The sequence below is a fragment of the Miniopterus natalensis genome, chromosome 19 (genome assembly GCF_054644295.1).
Source record: "Miniopterus natalensis isolate mMinNat1 chromosome 19, mMinNat1.hap1, whole genome shotgun sequence".
NCBI classification, from domain to species: Eukaryota; Metazoa; Chordata; class Mammalia; order Chiroptera; family Miniopteridae; genus Miniopterus; species Miniopterus natalensis.
The window spans coordinates 2,466,828-2,488,326 of NC_142099.1; the positions used below are offsets into that span (position 1 = coordinate 2,466,828).

Here is a 21,499-nt window from a genome sequence, read left to right on the forward strand (position 1 = left end):
GGTATAAATAACACTGCAGTAAACATCACTGTGCATACATCACTGCTGGTATTTTTTCAAATTGATCTTTACTGCTGAAAGTATTACAGATGTTCTCCCCCATGAGTCTTTCCTAAACCTTTGCATTGGAGGCTTGGCGTGAGGGGGGGAGTCTGCATGGGTTTTGGACAGCGAGCGGAGTGCCAGTTTCCTGACGGTTGAAGATAAGTGCTGACAGGTGGCCTATCTAGTCCAAACTGTTGAGTCCATTCTCAACGGGGACGGGGCGCATTGGCGAACGTGGACCCCCCCGAGAAGCAGACTCTGTCCGATTTCTCTGTATTGAGGTTCTGTTAACAGGGACAACTGTTGGGGTCTCTGGGACCCACTACACACATGGAAGGAGGTGAGCGACTCCTACCCCATCCGTTGCTTCAAAGGTTTGAGCTGTGAACGTTGGCTCAGGCTGCCCGTTTTTTCATTCCTATTTTTATGGTCCCAGATTAGTGTCACCAGACTGTCTGTAGAGGGGCCAGTGCCAACTTTTTTTTTTTGTAGTCTTCATGGTACATTCCCAGGAGCCAGCCCCAGCGGGTGAAGGTGGTTTGGAAGGAGACTGCAGTCGCTGACCAGAATGAAAGTCATCGTTCTGTGGAGGGTGCCTGTTCTGTGAAGCTCTCAACTGTTACGTTTATCTTCCTAGTGAAATTAGTGTGATTAAATGGGCGCCACTCAGGTGTCGACAGAAAGGCCTGCAGCTCAGCCCTTGGTCCGTTTTTCTGTTCTTGCTGGTTCGAGACTGATTCTCTTCTGCTGGCTTCATGGGACCTATTAAACCGTGACTTAGAAATGAGTTTCACGTATCTCCCTTTCTTAGATGAGCAGCGATCAGCGTATAGCCTTTTGCTCGATCTGAGAAGCAGGTATGTGCCCTGACCGGGAATCGAACCCGCAACCCTTCGGTGTACGGGACCACGCTCCAGCCACCGGAGCCACCCGGCCAGGGCTGCAGTTGCATCTTAATTCATGGCTTAGCAACCGTCAGTTCAGGTTACCTTGGATGCGTGTGACATAAAACTCAGTTTTATATTAATTAAATGTTAAAGCTCCTCGAGGTCATTTTCTCCCCGTGGAACCACGCTGGCCCCTCCTCCTGCTGCCCTTGGATGGACTTTGTCGTCGCAGGTGCCCGACAGCCCGGTCCCTTCCCCCTTTGGGCCAGCAGTGGGGGCTGGGCAGCGAGACAGAGCCTCGAGGTCAAGTTTCTCGCCTTGGACACCTTGGAGCACGGCTACTTTAAAGCTCTGGTGCCAGTTCTTGCTTAACTGACCTGAACTTGATACCTTAGTCTTATGTTGCCTCAAGCAGGTCTGCTAAGTTGCTCTAAAAACTTACAGAAAGGATGACGCCCTCAATTTTGGGTGCAGGAGGTTCCCGCCCCTCTAGAGAGAACCTGCCGGTGCGTTAGCAGCTCTCGTGGTGGGAGGTCCTTCAGGAGCTGACTGCCTTCCTTGCATTTTTTTGGGGGTGGCTGGAAGGGAGGGATGGGAGGGTGCCATTTGAACCATGAAAACAGCTGCTGGGTTCTGTTGACCTGCATCCGTTGTCCTTCCCTTACAGTTAAAAACTATGTTTTTATTGATTCAAAATGTTTTCAGAGAGAGGGAGGTAGAAACATCAATGATGAGAGAGTCATTGATCGGCTGCCTCCTGCACCCCCCCGACTGGGGATCGAGCCCACAACCCCGGCATGTGCCCTGACCGGGGATCGAACCGGCGACCTCTGGGTGCAGGGGAGGGTGCCCAACCAGCGGAGCCCCACGGCCAGGCCCCCTTACAGTCTTACAGTTGCGTTCACCACATCTCACGGTGCTTGCTCCTCAGGACGACGCGTGTCTTACTTAGTGGGACTGTTGATCACCCTAATAGTGGTCATCGTGTTTAAGGGCCTCCTGTGCGCTAGGCACTGTCCGAAGGACTTTGTTTCCTAAGTGTAACCCGCCCACGATCCTGTGACTGGGAGCTTCTCTCGGCACCTTCGCTTCACAGGCGAGGAAACCGAGACTCTCAGAGGGAACGCAGCTTGCTCATGGTCCCCGCAGGGCCGGGATCTGAGTGGAGAGTCTGCCCCCGAGCTCAGGCCTCCCATCGGCTTGCTTATGGGCTCTGCCCACTGGCCAAGGCCGTTTCCGAGGTGCCTGGGCCCGGCCGGGGAGCGAGTGGCCAACTGGTAGCCTCTGACGGTCGCGGGCGGCGACCTCGGCGGCTGGGAAGCGGACGGAGCGCGAGTCCAGCTGACGCCGGTGCTTCACCGTTTCACTGCTGACCCTGTTTTTAATGGCGAGCTTTTCTGTGTGTCCGCAGGGATGCTTCCTTTGGAAACTGCACTTACAATCTCACCATCCTCGACTGTTTGCAGGGAATCAGAAAGGTAATTGCAGCCCTCCTTGCTGAGGTCGACACCGCCCTCTGCAAACGTGAAAAGGGGGTGGTGTCCCTGTCCCCGTGCGCTGTCGGGAGGAGGGGGCGGCTGTTGGCGGGAGGCTCGCCGCGCCTCGAACGGCGATTGGTCTGTAAAACAGAGACTAGGGCATGTCACGGAGGCCCCTGGGGTCTCTCCGCAGCTCCTCACAGGTGGAAGGGGTCCCCCTTTCCCACTGAGCTGTGTGTGTTCTGGGCAGACGTCTCCCTTCCGCCTCTGCTGAGCCCGTGACGTCAGCCTCGCTCTCCGGCTGGATCTGGGGTGGGAGCGACGGGCAGTTTCCCAGCCGCTGCCTCCCTCTGCTTTCCAATCGGAGGAGGAACTAGGTGGGGGGTTATTACCTCATTTCTCCAGCTGAGAGCAGCCCCAGAGGTTAGTCGCTGTCGGGGCCGCCGGAGTTGGCGTGAGCAGGGCCGGCTCTGACTCCCGTCCCCACATCGCCGGAGTCCTTTCTAGTGTCACATCAGGGTGCGCGGTCAGCCGGGGCGTGGGGCCCTCAGGTGACACTGAAAGTCAGAGTAGGATGTTTAGTTATTTATACAGGGGTGGGCAAACGTAGGCTCACAGTCGTGAGTCCAAGAAACACGGAGTTTGTTCTTGCACTGTCATTTATTTATTAATTTTTTGGTAGTATTTATTTGTATTACTTTGTCTTCTCCCTATTGTTGTTATTATTACATATCCTTACTGATGATTTACCTTTTAGGGAACGATGGCTGGTAACTTAACCTGCTTTTGCCCACCCGTGTATGAAACGAGGTTAATCTAAAAGATTTGTGAGAACTTTTGGGACATGTTTTAACTATCAATTTGCTAGTACGATGCATTTTGTAGACGTAAATAATTTTACACAAAACTAATGTAAATGACCTCGGGAGACGTTTTGTGGGACACGTTTTCACGTTTTTCTGACGGACTCAGAGTGACACGACTAAGGCTGGAAGCGGACCTCTCCGTGGGCTTCACGAAGCCAAGGTCCCAGGCTCTGTCCTTCCGTCGCTGAGCATCGCTTGCGAGCGGGAATCCCAGGACTGGCAGACGCCTTGGTCAATCCGCGGCGGAAAAACTAACCGGATTCTGCTTTTAGGGGTTACAGCATGGATTTTTCGACTTCGAGACGTTCGACGTGGATGAATACGAACACTATGAGGTGGGTACATTTCCATTCTGTGTAGGATATAATCACGTGTTGATTAAATGGTCCCCTCCCCACTCCCTGCTAACAGGCAGGCGTTGCAGATGGAAAGGCTGGTGAATGAAGTCATCCTGGATTTTTCTATAGCTGTCAGTGCCTTTCCTGCTTTGACCGGGAGCCATCATTTTGGTTACAGAAAATGCTGTATCTCTGTATATTCCACCAAATCTGTATCGACAATTACTTTCCACCATTATAAGAAAAATAATGGTATCGTGTGGTTGTGAAATTGTAAGTTACTTTTAGTTTAAAATTCAGGTTCTGTTGAGAGAAAAACTGGACTTGTGCCTGGTAATATTTTTGACGGCTTGCATCTTGTTGGAAATGTGGCTGAACTGGCTTAGTTCAGAGAGTTGGCTGAACTTCTTTCCAGGCACCAGCACAGGGCGTTTGAATAGGGTCGCCCTGCTCAGCCATGCGGGGTTCAGGCAAAGGCTGCCGGAGGGTGGGGCCGTGAGGGGTGGTAGCCAGTCAAGGCCACGTCTGGGGTAGAAGGCCCCGGGGAAGACTCGGCTTTATGTTCCTGTGACTCACAGATGCCCATTGTGTCAGTTATTGATAAAGGAAGGTGTCTCTTCCCAAGTAAGGTCTCGGTCCTCTGCCCAGGGGCTGTGGCACTGTGCGTTCTTAGCATTTGCACTGATCAGGTGTGTCATCCTGGTCGCTCTGCTCTGAAGGTCGGCTGAGTACTTTCTAGACGATGGTGTCCAGAAGCTTCCTCGAAGAATCTGTCTGAACATTCGCACTTTCCCAACAGCTTTCGCAAGGGATTCTCAGGACACCTGAGAACTGAGAGCAGCTGGCCCTTTGAAATCTAACCATTGGTCAACTCACTTAAAACATGAAAATGGCCCTTTGGCCCCAGGGAAAACCAGTGAAGATTCTGGTTCTCCCCAAAACCGAACCGAATCGAACCAAACGAGGCTTCCTGCTGTTGACCAGAAGGCTCGCCTTGTTGATGTTGCCATCACAGATGATGTTGCTGTACGCGGATGAACTCCGAGCGTGGAGGAGAGTTGTCCCGTCGGGACAGTGCCCTGCTCCTAGATGGGGAGGGAGAGAAATGCAGAGGAACAGCTCCCGGGCAGCATAAGTGTTGCCTCGTCTCGGCGGCCTCCAGGTGACCCATCAGAGCTGGGCCCCCGCGATTTCGAGGAGCTGCCTCAATACCCTTCGGGGAGATTAGGTGGAACTTGAAGTTCACGTAGAACCTACTTCAAAAGCTGAGAAATTACGTTGACTTGTTTCCTGGAGCTCTTGTCTGTCCGCTCTTCTCTCCCACCCCCCAAATTCATTCCTTTATTGAGGAAAAAAATGCGTTCTAGTCCTTTTGTCCGTATGAGCTGCTTCTCAGAACATCAAGCCGTTGTGACTTGGCCCGATCTGTGCTGTAAGGCTGGGTTTTCTTTTTCTCCCTAAGCCAGTTATTTGCAGCACGCACCGCGAGATAGTCGTCTTCGGCCAGGCTTGCCCGCGCTGCCAGTTGAGCTTAATATGTGGGCAGGTTGAGGGAGCCTCCGCTGCAGTGAGAGTCGGGACGGACCAGGTGGCGTAGACGCCACGGCGTGGCCCCTCGCACGCGGCTTGAGAACTACGAGGTTTGTTAGGCTGCCTGCCCCTCAGAAGGTCACCTGAGGTCACCAGCGGGGGTCCTTGTGGCTGACCACCTGAGGCGTGATGGTCCCCGGTTGGCGTCGGGTCAGGCATTCTAGCCAACTGGGGTGTCACCTGGAGGCTGCTTGGTCTGCCCCCTTGTTCACCGATGATGGAATTAGAAAAATGGGAGTTTCTGCCCTAGGCCTGGCGTCGGGCCGCCTCCAGGGCGCAGGAACGGGCTGGCCCTCACCCGCGGGAGGAACAGAGGAGGGGTGTCTCCCAGGTGACCCCACTCTTCAGGGAACTGTCGGAAGCGCTTCCCTGGAGCTGGCCCATAGCGTTGATGACACCACTTAAGGGCCGCACACGTCGAAGGAAGCAGATTCCTTCCCAGTCGCCACAGCTGCTAACAGGAGGGGCCCAGCGTTTCCACAACCGTGACACACTACAGCCAACAACACGTCAGTGTCATGTTGGTTAGATCTATAAAGGGTCGGGGTCTGTCTCGTCCTAGGAAATTCCCCACGGTCTTTTCTTCCCCTTCACGTGTCGTTTGGCCGCTGTCCCTTCTTTTACCTCCAGACTCCTTACCGAGAACCTTCTTGGCGCAGCCAGCGGACTGTGGTCTGGCATTCATCTTTGCGACCGTCCCCAAACCGCTGTTGCTAGTCCAAGACTTGCAGCACCAAAGAGTTGTGCCCGGTCTTCTTCCTGGCACAACCCTGGACACTCTTAATTCTAGAAACTCACTCCCCCCTCACCTCCCACGGTTCCGCCTCCTCCCGTCCCGGGCCACCTTCCCAGCCTCCTTTCCCGTCTTGTCTCTTCCGTGCCCACCTGCGACGCCACTGCTCTCTGGGCCCTGGGTGTCTGGTTAACTACTCCCTCCATACGCGGGGTGGGGGCGTGGGGGTCGCCTGTTTCCAAGTCTCAGCCACCATGTGTGTGCTGATGGCCGCGCATCTTCACGTCTCGAGCCCCGGAGTGGCCCCGGCAGAGGTGCTTGGGATTCCCGCCCCCTGGGGTGGCATCGGCAGGGGCGCCTGTCTGGGCTGGGGCAGCCCCCCCCTGTCCCCGCCCAGCTGTGGCCTGTGGCCTGTGGCCGGCAGAGGTGAGGCAACCCTCCCCTCCTCCCCCCTCCTCCGCACTGACTGTCCAAAGCAAACCCAAACTACGAACCTCGCGCATATTATTAAAAGCCAAATGGCGTGGCAACTTAATTTAAACCAAATAACTGAAGTAGTTACTCTGCTTTAAGTGCCAGTCCTTAGGGCACGTGTGCGCTTATGAAATGCGGCTCTGCTGTCAACACTCGCTCATTGTCTAGAAGTTAGGGAGACACAGAGAAGGCACTTTTCCCCCCAGAAGGTTATTTTATCTTATTCACTTAAATATTTTCGATTGCAGCTTACGTTCAGTGTAATTTGTATTGGTTTCAGGTGTACAGCAGAGTGGTTTAAAAACTGTTACCCATGTTGTCTTAGAAAAGACACCGGCTCCTCCAGGCACCAGTCCTGTAGCTGTCAACCTCAAGGCCCAGCTTCTCTCTCTCCCTGTCAGTTACAACGGTATAAAGGCCGAATGTTTTTCAGCGTTTGGGCTGAAAAATGTATCTGTGGCCCTCACAGCAGCGCCGGGCCCAAGGGCACGGATGTGGTGTTTAGAAGTTGTAAAAATTCAAGCCCAGAGGTGTTTCCATCGCACCGGGAGGGTCAGCTCTTCCCGGTGGGTCTTGTAGACCGAGAATCCTATAGTAGAAGCAGGAACATCTCACTACATCAGTTTTAGGAATTCAGACTTTTATAGTCTTGGTGTTTTCTCATAGTATGAACATCTGTGGTTTTTCCCCAGAGTGCTGGCAGGTGGTAGGCTTTAGACTGAGAGAAGTGAGCTCAGCCTGTAGCCTCATCCTTGCTGAGCTGTTTGTTTACAAAACGCGGTCGGGTTGGAAAGTACCTCCAGTTCCTGTCTGAGCCAGATTTTTCTGAAGTGTGTTTGTATGTTTAGTTAGGAAACCCAAATTGTGTTACCTTAAATATTGCATTATTGATGAATATTGACATTTGTATAATTCACTATGAAAGAAGGCACACTTATTTTGGAAGCTTAAATGAGTAGTCAGTTAACTTTCTTATTTTTTTTTCCACACTTGGATCCAAGACCCAAATCTCTCTGTTTCCTCCATCGCCCTATGCGGGCTACTGATACTATTCATGTTTATCTTTTGGGGTAGGCAGATTTGCAAACATAATCTGTGGGTTCTGCGAGCGGATGTATCCCAGTGAGTCCATTGCCGTGTCCGTATGACTGATTCTGAAGAGTTACTGTTTAACCAAAGGGTGTCTATGATCCAGACAGACAGACGTGGCTCAATATATTCGTCTAGACCTGCTTAGTGGCCAAGGGGACAGAAACAGTGGACACAGAAACCCGTTTGCTTCCGCTGTCCATGAAAGAGTTCGTTTTAGCCTTTTGAGGATCAGCGCATACCCTTATTTTTGAATTTTTAAGTACTGTTTTTCGTTTAACACTTACTAGAGAGGGACATTGGACCGTTAGTTGGAGACTGTTTTATTTAAGCAAGAAAACGTTTATCCTAAGGAGTTGTATATTAGATTCTTTAAAGTTGATGTAGAATCTACGGTTTGAGATTTGACTTGGCGTGTGTGCTCCTAAGACTCGTAGAGTTCTTGGAGACTTTCCTTAGGGCATTGTGGAGATGTCATGTGTATCACGGTGAGATTACTGCAGTTCAGACATCCAGGAGGCGTCGTGTGAAGTTTCGTTTGTAACTGTAGAGAGAGATCTGCATTTGAAACGTGAAAACTGTACCAATAAGTTTGGATTATCATGGGAATGGGCAGTATAAGTAATTAGAGGTCCCGAGGTTTCCTTGTTGGCCTTACTCCAGTTTATGGAACAAATACAGGCTCCTACCGTGGAGTTCAGATGGTATTTGATTCCCCCTGCCAAGGTCTGCCCCGTCTGGTGAGGAGAGGGCCTTCTGCACGGCGGCCCTGGCCCGGTAGGGAGAAGACGCCCTTTCCTGCCCGCAGCACCGGTGCCGTGAGCGACGTGGGGGCCCCCCGCGCTGTGACTGGCGGTGGGGTCGGCATCGCACAAATGTGTCCCGGTCTCCTGCACCATCTCCAGTGCCCCCAGCCCTGCCCCAGTGGTCCGTAGGTTCAGAGGCAAATGGGGAAGGAGAGGAAAGAGGAGAGGGTGGGGCCGTGGGGGGATGCTTGGCCCCTGCCCTGGTCTTCAGGCCTTTCCCAAGGTCCCTTAGCTGGTGTAGACCAAAGGCTGGCACCTGGGGGATCCACGGCAGCCCGCAGGTGTGTTTCGTTTGGTGGTGTAGTATCTAGAGACGTCACTTAACAGGGCAAATTTCAAATGCAGAGAGATTTCGTATGAAAATCCGATCAGGAGGTGGGCCACACTCAAGTCGGCTTTCCTGCGAGAGGGCTCAGCAGCCAGAGCTGAGGAGCCCCGGCCCTTACCTCCCCTGCCTGAGCCTTGGAGCTGTCGGGTTTGCGGCCACAGCAGGGGACTTTGGCTGACTCTAGGTGGTGGTATAACCTTGAGGGTTGGACAAGGGTCTGTCCCTCGCTCCTGCCTCCGGTCAGTCTAGTACTAACAGCGTGAAAGCAGCTTTATCTGTAAAGTTTCCTAAGTCGTACAAGAATTATAAAATATTTTTCTTCTTTTTTTTTCCCCCCCTCACAAAATTCTTGCCAGCGAGTTGAAAATGGTGATTTCAACTGGATCGTTCCGGGAAAATTCTTAGCATTTAGTGGACCACATCCAAAAAGCAAAATTGAAAACGGTAGGTTTTTCTTTACCGCCCAAAAATGTGTTTCAGCTCACTTTTAATTCTTAATTTCCTCAGGTAAGCCTTTCCTTTGGTGATGTCCTCCAAAGGGTGTTCAGAGTTTAAAGGCGGGATATAGGAGTAATCCGAGTGTTCGGTATCATGCTTTAGTAGGTGGGGGCATGGTCGCTGCTTCATAACCAGGGATCGTAGGTCGTCTCCGGAACGATGCTCACTTCCCCTGCCCCAGCCGCCCCAGGGGAACCCGAGAGCAAGCAGGTCAGACCGTAAGAAGATTCCTGAATTCGCCCAGCGGTTCTGGACTGGGGGGCCTGGTCGGTGGAGCGGCTGTTCGCCAGTTTCCTGATGCCAGGGCACCACCTGGCGGCCGGACGGAGAAGGGCGGGGCGAAGGCTCCGGCAGCCGAGCCTGCGGCGCTAAACCCAGTGCCCGGGGCGTGGGTAACACCCACAAACAGCTGTTCCAAGGTCGTAGGGTATTGTTTTTTGTTACCACTCATTTGAAACACGTTAGAGGATTTTTAAGCGACCTGCTTACCAACTCTAGGAAGTGCAGCTCTTAGATGTCCCCTTTTTTGGAGACCCAACAGTTAGGAGCAAGTTGGATCTGACCTGAAATGAGCCCCAAGCCCAGGCCCTGGAATCCAACTCCAGGGTTCACACGCCACCTCCCTCTCTTACCAGGGGTGTGCATGTTCCCTTTTCCAGCATCAGCAATTGGGTCATTGCAAGATTGAGTGAGATAATCCCCCCAAACACTTCGTTTAGTGCCTGGTGCATAGCAAGTGCTCAGTAAACGTTAGATACAGTTATTATCATTATTGTTAATTATTTCAATGTTCTATTGCCATATTCGGTTAACCGTCCAATGACCTTTTCTCAAAAGAACAATAATTTGGGCCAATAAACCAATTAGGAACACAGACTTGGTTTTCCCAAGTTGAAAAGCATTTGCTTTTCTCTAAATGCATGTGTATAAGTCACCGCTTCTACCTAGAAGATGGTAAACAGGCTCTATTACCTGTTTGCTCAAAAGCGGAGATCGTGTATGTGTCTGGGCTGTGGGCCAGTCAGGCCACGCATTTAAACTCTGCCTGCGTCCGCGGGGTGACCTCGGCCAGGTGTACCGTGGGGCCGTGGGGGCAGAAGAACCAACTCAAAAGGCACTGATTGGAATTATGCTGGGGAGTCACAGGCTGGGGGGTTGCGGGGAGGCTGGCGAATGAGGCTTAGGAGACAAACAGGACCCCGGGGAGATGACTGCGGGTGTGGGTGTCCCCGGTCCCGCGCTGGGCTGACCGCAGCTTCTTCTCTACCCCCACCCCCCACCAGGTTACCCTCTCCATGCCCCCGAAGCCTATTTCCCTTACTTCAAGAAGCACAACGTGACGGCCATCGTGAGGCTGAACAAGAAGATCTACGAGGCCAAGCGCTTCACGGACGCGGGCTTCGAGCACTACGACCTGTTCTTCATCGACGGCAGCACACCCAGCGACAACATCGTGCGCAGGTTCCTGAACATCTGCGAGAACACGGAGGGGGCGATCGCCGTGCACTGCAAAGGTGTGTGCAGGCCCGGCTCAGAAAGGGGAGGAGCCCGAGGCCAGCAAGTCCGTCCAACAGAGCCACCTAGTGTCGTAGCAAAAAAAAAAAAAATTCATATATATTTTTTGTTTCAAAAAAGTGGAACACAAACCTATTGAAATAATCCCTTCCTGGAATAGTGTGGCTGAGATGTGGATGACAGGTGGGGGGAGCCTCCCCCAGGTCCCCTCCCTCCCCCCAGGCCCCTCATGAGGGGGAGGGACAGTGTCTACAGGCCCACAGGGCACCTTTAAGTGGGTACACTGGTCAAGAGGCAAGGGGTGGTTGGTTCCCCTTCTCTTTCCCTTCTAGAAGCAGCCATCTCCTCCACCCATCTGATAGTTAATGCTCTATTTCATGACCAGCTGTCCGGGCCCATTGCACCCTCTGCCCCTCCCTTTCCCTGCTGGTCTTTTGCATCGTGGACCAGAGTGTCTTCCCTGCCCATGGCCGGGGGTGGCAGCCTACTGGTCACTAACTAGCTCTTTGCAAGGTCTGCAAGACTTGGTTGTGGACACGAATCTCTGGTCTCCGGGGGTGGGTACTTCAGGGCAGGGGTCCTTCAGATTACAGGAGGCATAAGGTTGCCAGATTTAGCAAAATAAAAATGCAGGCCGCCCCGTTAAATTTCAGTTTCAGATAAACGAGTGCTTTTTCAGTATGTCCCGAACTTGGCGTGGAGCATCCGTGCCGCATTTTCTCCGGCAGCCTTTTCTCAGCTGCTCAGCAAACAGGAAAGAACATATTTATTTGCCCTGAGCCTCAAATGCCACTGTAGACTGTCCAGCACGGTGGAGGTATTTTACTGGGGTCTCTGATTTCAGTGAGAGGAGGAATCCCCTGGCCCGCCGGGGGTGAGCCCCTAGCTCCCCACGCGCAGCTTCTCGGGGCCACTGGGTGGTGCTGTGCCGCGTCTGCCGGGCGTCAGGCTAATTGTCTGGTAGGTGCTGTGCCTGCTGCTGCTGTAACTGCCGATTCCGACGAGCTCCGCGTCGGTTCTGACAGTAATTAGAACACCACTCTGTAGGCCCCTGTTCCTGTGTTTCGATGCGAGTGGGTGGAGGTACCGGCTGAACACGTGAGCGCCATGGGAAGCTGCGCTCTGCCGGGGCGGGGAGATGGAGACCAGCGGCACGTGGCCCGATTTCGATGGGGACCCTGGGGTCATGCTCGTCCTCGTGGACACTCCCCCCTCCCCATTCCTTAGCGGGAAGGGGCCCCTGCGGCGGGTCTCCCTACCTCTGAGGAAGGCGTCCTTCTGTCTCCCGGGGGCCGCTGCTTCCCGTGGGAGCGGGTCACGTGGCGGTGGGGGGTGGGGGTGCGGGCCGGGGGCGGGCGCGCCCCAGGTGTGGCCCATTTGACCTGACTCCGCCAGGCCGGCTCCTTTTGGTAAAGATTGCCCGGGGCCGGGAGCTCGGCCGGGTAGAGCGCAGTCCCGATAGGTCAGGGCCGGGGGTTTGATCTCTTAGGGCTCGTGCAAGAAGCAACCAGGGACGGCGTCAGGAAGTGGGACAACAGATTGATGTTTCTCTCCCTCCTTCTCTGTTGCTCTTTCAAATAAAATAATAATAAAAGATTGCCAAGAAAAAGCCTGCATTTCACAATTTCACATATTTCAAGTATCCGTGGAACCCGAGAGCAGATTCTGCAACAAGCAGCCACCGGTGTTCAGGAGGAGATGCTCACGTGCTCTTTCAAAGTCGGCTTTTGTGTCCTGAAAAATCAGTGTTTTTCCCGGGATGAGTTTGGCCTGATTTCTGAGGCGGTTGGTTTTGTGGGTATCGCGTCACGTATTCTGTCTGTGTGTCCTGTCCCGTATTGACACGTCCAGGGGAGGAGAAATGCGAAGCTTCCATTAGAACCAGCCTCTCTCTCGATAGCCTAACAAACTGTGGAAATCAGCTTTCTCGTGTTCCACGGTCTCGTTACAGGTGTTCTCAGTAGCGCATCCTTGATCTGTGACGTTGGCATTTTAAGGAATACGTACAGAGGGTTCCCCAAAAATGTATACACACTTTGAATAGTTATTAAACCTAATGGGTTAAATCATAAAAGAAACATCAGTTGAGCTATCAGCTTTTAGTAGTGTATACATTTTTGGAGGGACATCCTGTGTTTATTTTATAGTGCAGAGTTGTTCCTTACACCTTTATTTAAAACCAGAGCCTTTTTTTTAGCGTTAAAATAATTTGTTGCAGTTTCGGTACATTTAGTGCATTCTAGTCTCACGTCTCAGCTACAGGACGGCTGTGCAGCTGGTCTGCAGGTGGTTCTCGGTGGTGGTTCTGCGCCTCAGCTGTCATTTTGCTGTGGTCGTGGGAGGCGGCGACCACCGCGTGCCCACTCCGCCGCCTTGACCGACGTCCTAAAGCCGGCAGCTTGGGCACGAGGCCCGTCCTGTGTGGGAAGGCCACCCCCACCTGCGGCGAAATCTCGAGAGCGTTTCGTGTCTCCCACTTGGACACACCCGCACGAGCCTTTTATGAGGATTACCCCTTCGGTTTAATTACGGCTCTGCGGCTTTCCACGGCGGCGTTATCTGCTGTAGGCCCGATCGTTATTGTGACATCTGCCCTAATTAAGTCGGCTTAGTTTTCTGGGAACGAGCGCGGCCTCGAGCATGGCGACTGAGCGACAGGGAGGCGGCAGCGAGGACCTTCTGCGTGGACGAGCTTTGCGGCTGGGCCCGAGCCTCGCGTGAAGCGCTCTGTGGGGACAAACCGGAGGCGCGTTTCTGGGGAAGGTGGGACGTTTTATGACGAGTCGGTGCCTCCAGTTTGCCTTCTGGTTGATAAGAGAGAGGGCGGTGACTTCTCGAAATTTTCTGGCCCAAACCGTCATTTGAAAAACGGCCACACTGGTGTTCCGATGTGCGGCTGTCGAGGCTCTGCAGGGATTTCGGGGAACGCCGGGGCCTGCGAGGGGTCGGCCTTGAACTTGGTGTAGATAGACGCCTTCCCGCCCTCGCCTCGCCGCGCCGGGGAGCCCTTTCGTTCTGGATGCTTTAACAAACCTGTTCAAGTTTCTACAGAAACTCAGCGAGACGCCCCTATTCTGTTCAGTCGTGGTAAGAGCGCAAAGTGCCTTCTTTTTATAGATTAAATTATAGGCTCCTTTTGAAACGCGAAGCAACCTGAGTTTCACAGAAATTTGAACATTTCCTGCACCACCTTTTTGGGGGCAGGGGGTTGTGAGTGTGACAAGCAGCCTGAGAGGGAACTCGGCGGCCCCCTGTCCCCGCCCAGGGAGGGGAGCCTGGGAGGCTGGGGTCCCCACAAAGGCCAGCTGAGGGGCTCCAGACACTGCCTGAGCCCTGGTCCTGCGCCAGGCCGTACTGTGTCCTGTCAGCGTGATCACCTGGGTCTTGTCAGACCTCTGCACAAACAAAGACGAATTTCCCTTAACTCTCATATTAGTAGAAGAGCCCCGAGGAAGCCATAATTAAACTTGAGTTGTCTCAGCAGGTTGGTGTGAGATCGGGGCAAAATGGTGCTTCAGGTGAAAACAGGCCCCCCCACCCCGTCTGATAAAACAGCGTGAACAGAATTTTTAAGCAGGATGTGTTTGCATGTGCGGTGTCATGCATGTCCGGTCTGTCCCCTCTCTCGCAGCTGGTCTGGGCAGGACTGGGACGCTGATCGCCTGCTACGTCATGAAGCACTACAGGTTCACGCACGCGGAGATCATCTCCTGGATCAGAATATGCCGGCCCGGCTCCATCATAGGGCCCCAGCAGCACTTCCTGGAAGAGTAAGTCTGTCGTCCCCACGATCGAGTTCCATCTGGGTTCCTGGTCACCCGTGCCTCAGTTTCCCCGGGCGGTATCAGCCCGTGGTGACGAAATGGCTGCATCATGAGAGAAGTCCGTGCCCCCGATGGAGCCTTGTGGATGGGACGGCTCCGGGCTTCTTGGACCGTTTATCGCCCTTGGATCGGGGAGGCTGGGAAGGAGCCACAGAGCCACTTCTGCCCGCCTGTCCCTGTCTCCTCTGTGTGTGATCTGGCCACAGTCTTATTTGTCCCACTGGCCCTGGCACTCTTCTCTTTGTTTGTGTGCTGACCTGGATCCAAAGCATGATCCGTTCAAACTTTCATCCACTAGAACGGGACCGGGAGTGGGTCCCAAGGGGACTTGCAATTCACAGAGATGTTTTACTTACAGGGCCTATGTCTTTATTATTTTTTAAGGGAAGTTCTCTATTGATAGTTTTTTGTTTTTTTTTAAAGAATAGTTTATTGATTTTTAGAGAGAGAGGAAAGGGAGAGGGAGAGAGAAAAACATCGATGTGAGAGCAAAACGTCCATCGGCTGCCTCCTACCCGCCCCCTGCTGGGGATCGAGCCCAAAACCCCCGGGCACGTGTCCTGACCGGGAATCGACCAGCAACCCGTTGGAGCGCCGGACGACGCCCAACCAACCGAGCCGCACCCGCCAGGGCTGCTGTCTTGATTTTTAAGTTTCCTGCCGAGACGGGGAGAACACACATCAGGTCTCCATCCGGACCCTGCACGGAGCTGTGTCTTTGCAGAGTAGAGCTTCCGTTTGAGTGAAGTTCCCTTTAAGGAAGCAACCGCTTTTTCGGTTAAACTTTTTTATTTCTAAATCCGCGATCAGAAATTTTGCCCTTGTTTTCATCAGCGTCCGTCTGGTCCATTGGGTATTTGTCAGCATCTGAATTAGATGCAGTTTTTGAGTCAGTAGGTTGGGTGGGGCCTGAGAGTCCGTGTTTCTAACAAGCACCCAGGTGAGGCTGGTGGCCCACCATGCACACGATGGGACAAGGCTCTGAGCTCGCTCTTCTCTGTATGTGTCGACCTAATGTGACGTCCAGTGTGGTGCTTAGAGCATTTGGTAAATTTCACAATTGAATTGAGTGACATCGGAAATTAATAGTTTCAACTAGTGCTTTTTATTTCAGGAAATTACCAAAAATAAGATGAAGAAAACCTGTTCAAGAGATGGAAAAATGCTTGGAAATGTCTTAACAGTAATAGCTTGAGTTTTTAATTATAATTGGTCCCTCCTGTTTCCTTTTATAATGTTTTTATTTTTAAATATATGCGTTAGGTCAAGGAAAGTGCGTTCAGTTTTTTAGAATAATCTATTTAAAAGATTTAAGAATTTGCTATTCCTAATACAGCAAAAGTTAAAATCTGAACTATAAGAAACAAAAGAATTTAAAACAATACCTGACAATCTTGTGGTTTATTAGAATTAACCAGCGCATGGCGTAGGTTTGAGTTGGAACTGTGTCTGACTCTCACATTTTTGCGGAAATACTCAATTATTAAAAGATTGGGAATTGCTTCCTGACATTTACTCTTGTATCATTGGATCCACTTGACAGTCCGTTGGCATGGAATCTATGGGCTAAGCAAGAATAAAATCCCAGTATGGCTTCGGGTGTGAAGAATAAAGAATATGGAAGAATTTTCGGCAATGGTGGCATCAGAAATTCATCGTGAAAGACTCATGCCAGTTACTGTAGAAGATGGACTGGTTTTTGTTTCCTGTGGGAAAGGGTTAGAGGTGAAATAATGCGTTAGGTTTAGTTGTGAAGTGTGTGTTTCGGCTTGATGGCAGTGACCCGTGGGGCTCAGATTGAGGGGTGCTACATCTAAATTAGATTCAGCTGGTTGAATCTTCGGGGAATTTCCTAAATCACTTCTTTCCCTTCTAGCTACATTTTCTTGTGTGTTTCAAGAAGTTCTTGAAATTCTATAAATTCTTTCTAACCATCTTCCTATTAAATCTTCCATCTGTACCAAGTACGAGTAACTCTCCTTGAATATCTGACTCCTTCCACCTGCTGAGACGTGGGTACTGCCTTCTGGTCTGTCCTCCCTTGATATTAGATCGTTTCATTAGCCCAATTCTTTAATCCAGGAACTACCTCTGTTTCCACAGCCGCCCGGGGGGGGGGTGCACTAGGAGACATATGGGCAGGTTGGTGGTCAAGCCACACAACAGTAGGTCTAGGGTGAGCTAGAAAGTGGGCCGGCTTCTGTGTGAAATGCCCAGTGGTGGCTTTGGGTGGACACTGGGACAGGGTTGGGTCCAGAGTGGAAGGCTGATGAAGGTAGGGAGTTAGGATGACCTGGAGCTAGGATTAGGCCGGACTCGGGAAGTGGGGGAGAAGAGGTCAGTCAGCTCCACGCAGAAGCAGCTGCACCGTGGACCACGTGTTCTCAGTTCAAAAACCAGAAACATCTGTACCAAGGCCGCCGACTTGACTTTCTTTGTTGATAAGACATCGTACTTCTGAGATGATGGTCATTTACTCTAAAGGTTGTCTTCTCTCCTTTTTACAGAAAACAAGCATCGTTATGGGTCCAAGGGGACATTTTCCGATCCAAACTGAAAAGCAGGCCATCCAGTGACGGGAGTATCAATACAATTCTTTCCAGCTTGGATGACATGTCTATCGGCGGAAGCTTATGTAAAATACAAAACGTGGAGCGATTTGGAGAGGTGAGTTTTCCCCAGGGAGGTGTCCGTGGCCCCCCGAGACGCCCGTCCTGCGTCTAGGCACACGGAACGTCGCCCTGATCCTTCCCCGCGGAGCCGCCCCCTCGAGAGCAGGCGCCCGAGTGGAGAGCTGAGCTCTGTGACTGAAGGTGCTCGGTTACGTAAGGCACAGAGGAGGCTGCTCCCGCTCGGAGAATAGCTGCAAAAAGGAAATTAAAGAGGCAGACTCTTTATTTGAAAATGGAAATAGATGTTGAGAAGAGATTTTAATGGGACAGTTGAAATAATTCACACCAGGAGTGGGTCATTGAAAGCCTCAGGCCTCCGAGGCCCGTTTTTCAGCACGTTTCTCTCCGCTGCCGCTGGGTCCAGCGAGGCTGCTGGGCGGGGGTGACGGTGCACAGGGGCGCCGCAGAGGCCGTTGGTCGGGGTGACGGTGCACAGTCACTGGGGAAGTCACCCGGGCGGTGGTGTGGAAGGAGGCGTCTGTGCAGCAGGGAGCTGGTGATGAGGGTGTGGGCCAGGGGACAGGGGTCTGGGCGGTGGCAGTGAGGAGGGAGAGGAGACGGCCTTGGGGGCTCTGCCAAATCCAAACTTTTGGTCGATCAGAAGCAACTTCTTATGAAAATGACACTGTCGCCTTTCCTCGACTTTCACGTCTCATAGATGCGCATCGGAGAGCTGAAAAGAATTCTAGAGACGACCCTGCTAAAAGCTCCATTCATCTCTCTCTTCCAATCCTTCCACTTCTGTTTTTACTCATTTCTATTTCAAGCTCTCCTTTCCTGTCATTCCCTACGACGGCTCGTCCCTTTGTCCCCAGGTGCTGCGTTTTAGCTAAGGGGTCTTTTTCGAGGCCCACACCGCTGCCTCCCCAGAGTCGCTCACTCCCCGTTTTAGTAACGTGGTCAGCAGTTACTTCATCCAGCCGAAATCTCCGGGCACCACGCCTTGGTTATATTTCGGCTTTCATCTTGTCTGTGTGGACAGCAAGACTGCAGGAATAAAATGCATCTTCGTGCTTTGCTCTGTTGTTTGTTCTCTGTGAGACCGTCATCTGTGAATAGTCACGTGGTCGTGGGACGCTGAGCTGGCGGTCCTGGCCGGCAGGACCCTTCCTGTGACCTTGGCCGTGACCTTGGCCGGTTTTCCTTATTACAGTCAATACTCAGCTTGGGCTGCCTCCTCTAGGAAGCTTTCACTGTCATTTCTGCCTCTGTCCTACCAGCTGTGTGTCTTTTTTCAATTCATGGCTGCAGTGGTGAGGGGTGGGCTTGCCCAGGACACGCCTCTGGAGCCCCAGGTGTACCCCTGCACCCCAACACAGGTGGCAGGGAACAGGAGGTATTTCAGCCCGGGAATGGCCGTCAGAAAGGCCTGGCGCGCGACGAGGGAAGTTCTTTGTGGGTCCCCTCATCGGACGAGAGTTTGAGCTGTAAAGAGAGGGGAGCTGTCGGGCTGGAAGGGACCTTAGCAAACGCGAGCCTTTCGATTTGTGTCAGGCGAGGACACGGGCAGACTGCAGTCGTTACTGGTGCGGGGTGAGTGTGCCGTGGCATCGCTTTTAGATGAGACCCTGCACCTGAGGACGAGAAATCTGATTTTAAATCATAGCTCCGTCGCGAAGCGTTCGGGAGCTCGGGCAATAGTCTTGACTCCGTGAGCAGTTCCTTGTCTCTCGATGAAGGGGCGCAGTTCTCCCCCACTCCCCCCGGGGCGCGAGAACCCAGCGCCAGCTGGCCTGGGGAAAGACCGGGCGGGACTTACGTAGTTTTCAGACGGAAAGACAGACTTATTTCGGCAGGAGATCCACCTTCCCCCTCTAGTAAGCTTTAACTCCTTTTGGGAAGGTCTTGAATGCTTTTACTAGCATTAAAATCATGTGAATAAGTGACTGTAGATATTCTAAGTTGTTTCATTTTTTGTTTGTTTTATAAACAAGTTATGGAATTTGCTCTGATGGGCCCTGGAAGTTGCTGGAAATATATTTGCTCTGTATCTGTGGTCCAGTCTGTGTCTAGGCTAGATTCCAAAGCCTGGTTTTGTCTGCAGGAGAGTCTCTTTGGTGGTGGTTCTCGTTGCAGCTAATAACTCTTTTTAAGTCCTACCACATCCATACCCATGTGTCTTTGATTTGGAATCGGACCAGTACAGTTCATTGGTGAATAGTCGAGCATCTTCTTAAAAAAATTAAAAATACTTTAATTGCAGTTGACGTGCAGTATATTAGCTTCAGGTGTGCAACCTAGTGATTAGACGTTTATGTAACTGATGACATGATCACCCGCCTGACACCATACCTCGTTATTACAGCGCCTTTTTAAAGTTCTTTTTACATTGCATTTTTGGGGTGACATTAGTGAATAAAATTATATTAGTTTCGGGTATACGATTCTACAACACCTCGTCTGTAACAGTGTCATTGACTGTATCCCCTCTGTGTCAACAGTGCTGAATTCCTAGTGTGTTAAAGTGACTTAAGATAATCGATATAAAATATGCCTATGTACAGAGATCACCTGTCATCTAGCAAGAAAGCTACCTAAAGCCAAACCGCTCCTAATGACGTTTCTGTGGAACATGCACTTTTTCCCCAGAACAATTTAGAAGACGATGAAGAATTGGAGATAAAAAGCAGCGTAACCCAGGGAGACAAACTCCGTGCCTTAAAGAGCCAGCGACAGCCGCGCTCCTCTCCGCCCTGTGCATTTAGGTAGAGTGATCTGAAGCATTTAAGTCCATGTTGTGATTCTGTGTGCGGATAGAACGTGTAACCCTCTCTTTTGAATATTACTGTACAAGTACTGGTTCCCCTCTCGTCTTTTTGGTGTATTACTATTTTGTGGTGTTTCTTATTTTAGCACCATGGGGAGGGGGGCGATAAATTTTAGAAGCTTAGTGAAGGCAACTTCTGCATCTCAGGCTTGAAAATCCCGCCTTAAACTGCTGAGCGCTCAGTTGTCCCCGGGACCCTGTTCCACGCTCCTCCCACGGGGGCTTCCTGGGCAGACCTCACAGGGGCACCGAGGCTTGTGTGTGAACCTTGGGCGTGCAGAGCAGCACCGCACACGGCGCCCGGCTGTCCCTCCCTCCCGAGCCTGACCTTCTGCTTTTGAGAACTGAATAAGCAGTTCTTACCGTGCCTGCGATGCTATAAACCGTCTTGATTTTGCCTGAACCTACGCAGCAGAGTCAGTTGACGGGACTTGCCCTCTGATGGCAACATGTAAAACCTGCTGATAGTTCATATTAGATGAAAAAAGGGCTTCAGGATCCACGTAGGTGCAAACATCTGAATATCGTCAATATTCCTGATTGTGATGTTCGGGTAGCAAGTCCACAGAGGGACATGATGGGAAAGGACTACTTTTCTCTGACTTTTTTAAACAAAGTTTCAGAGAGAGGAAGGGAGAGGGGGAGTCATGGATCGGCTGCCTCCTGCCCGCCCCCGACTGGGGATCCAGCCCACAGCCCGGGCCTGTGCCCTGACCGGGAGCCGAACCTGTGACCTCCTGGTCCATGGGTCAGTGCTCAACCTCCGAGCCACACCGGCCGGGTTCTCTGACTTTTGAGTGAGAGACACGCGGCAGGAAGAGTGTTCTGCCAGGTGGGTGTCATTCCCCACACCTGGGCCGCGGGGGTTGGAGAGGCCCCGTCGCTCCCCCGGTGGAGGGAGTTAGCGGGGAGCTGGTGTCTGTCTCCTTACGCAGGTTGTCTGAGTCAGTGGAGGGCTCTCGAGAGTCCTTTATTAATCCTTACCGGAGGATGTTTTTTATTGATTTGAAGAGAGAGAGGAAGAGAGAGAAACAAAAACAACGTGAGAAACATTGATCGGTTGCCTCCCTTATGCACCCCGGCCGGGCATCCCACCCACAGCCTCGGCTTATGTGCTGAGCGGGGATCGAACCCGACACCTTTCGGTGTCCTGGACGATGCTCCTGGACGACACTCCAGCCTCCTGAGCCACCCGGCCAGGGCTCAAGATTAAATTTATTTGCCATTTTTCCCCTTGAAACTCTTAAGAAATGGCTTTATATTAACATTCATTTCAAACATTTACATTTGATTCTTAAGATGTTGTAAGGACAGGGTAAGTTGGAACCTAACTTGGCAAATAAACAGGGAAAATAAATGAGAGAATTTCACCGCACATTTTAGAAGCCCCGCTCCGGTAGGATTTTTCTGGTTTTTTTTCTCCTTTGAGTCTCAGAAATTTTCTCCTGTTTTTGGAGCTGAGTTTTTCTTAACGACGTCGCGGTACAATCGTCCAACGCTTTATACCCTGAGTGGATGCAGTACCGCCTTCTGATTAAAAAGCAATTTGCTACGAATGGAGTTCAGAAGGAAACAAAATGACCGCAGCG

General features: G+C 51.9%; 1 protein-coding gene across 4 annotated transcripts in view; it reads left to right on the top strand.

Moving 5' to 3' along the window:
• CDC14A (cell division cycle 14A) overlaps positions 1 to 21,499 on the top strand; it is a 64,978-nt gene that overhangs the window by 34,967 nt on the left and 8,512 nt on the right. For all 4 annotated transcript variants that reach the window (XM_087827955.1, XM_087827953.1, XM_087827954.1 and 1 more), the window contains exons 6-12: positions 2,344 to 2,410; positions 3,549 to 3,611; positions 8,991 to 9,078; positions 10,416 to 10,646; positions 14,279 to 14,417; positions 16,979 to 17,138; positions 19,733 to 19,848. In XM_087827955.1, coding sequence (XP_087684081.1) covers positions 2,344 to 2,410; positions 3,549 to 3,611; positions 8,991 to 9,078; positions 10,416 to 10,646; positions 14,279 to 14,417; positions 16,979 to 17,138; positions 19,733 to 19,848 — 864 coding nt within the window. The remainder of the gene's footprint in view (positions 1 to 2,343; positions 2,411 to 3,548; positions 3,612 to 8,990; positions 9,079 to 10,415; positions 10,647 to 14,278; positions 14,418 to 16,978; positions 17,139 to 19,732; positions 19,849 to 21,499) is intronic.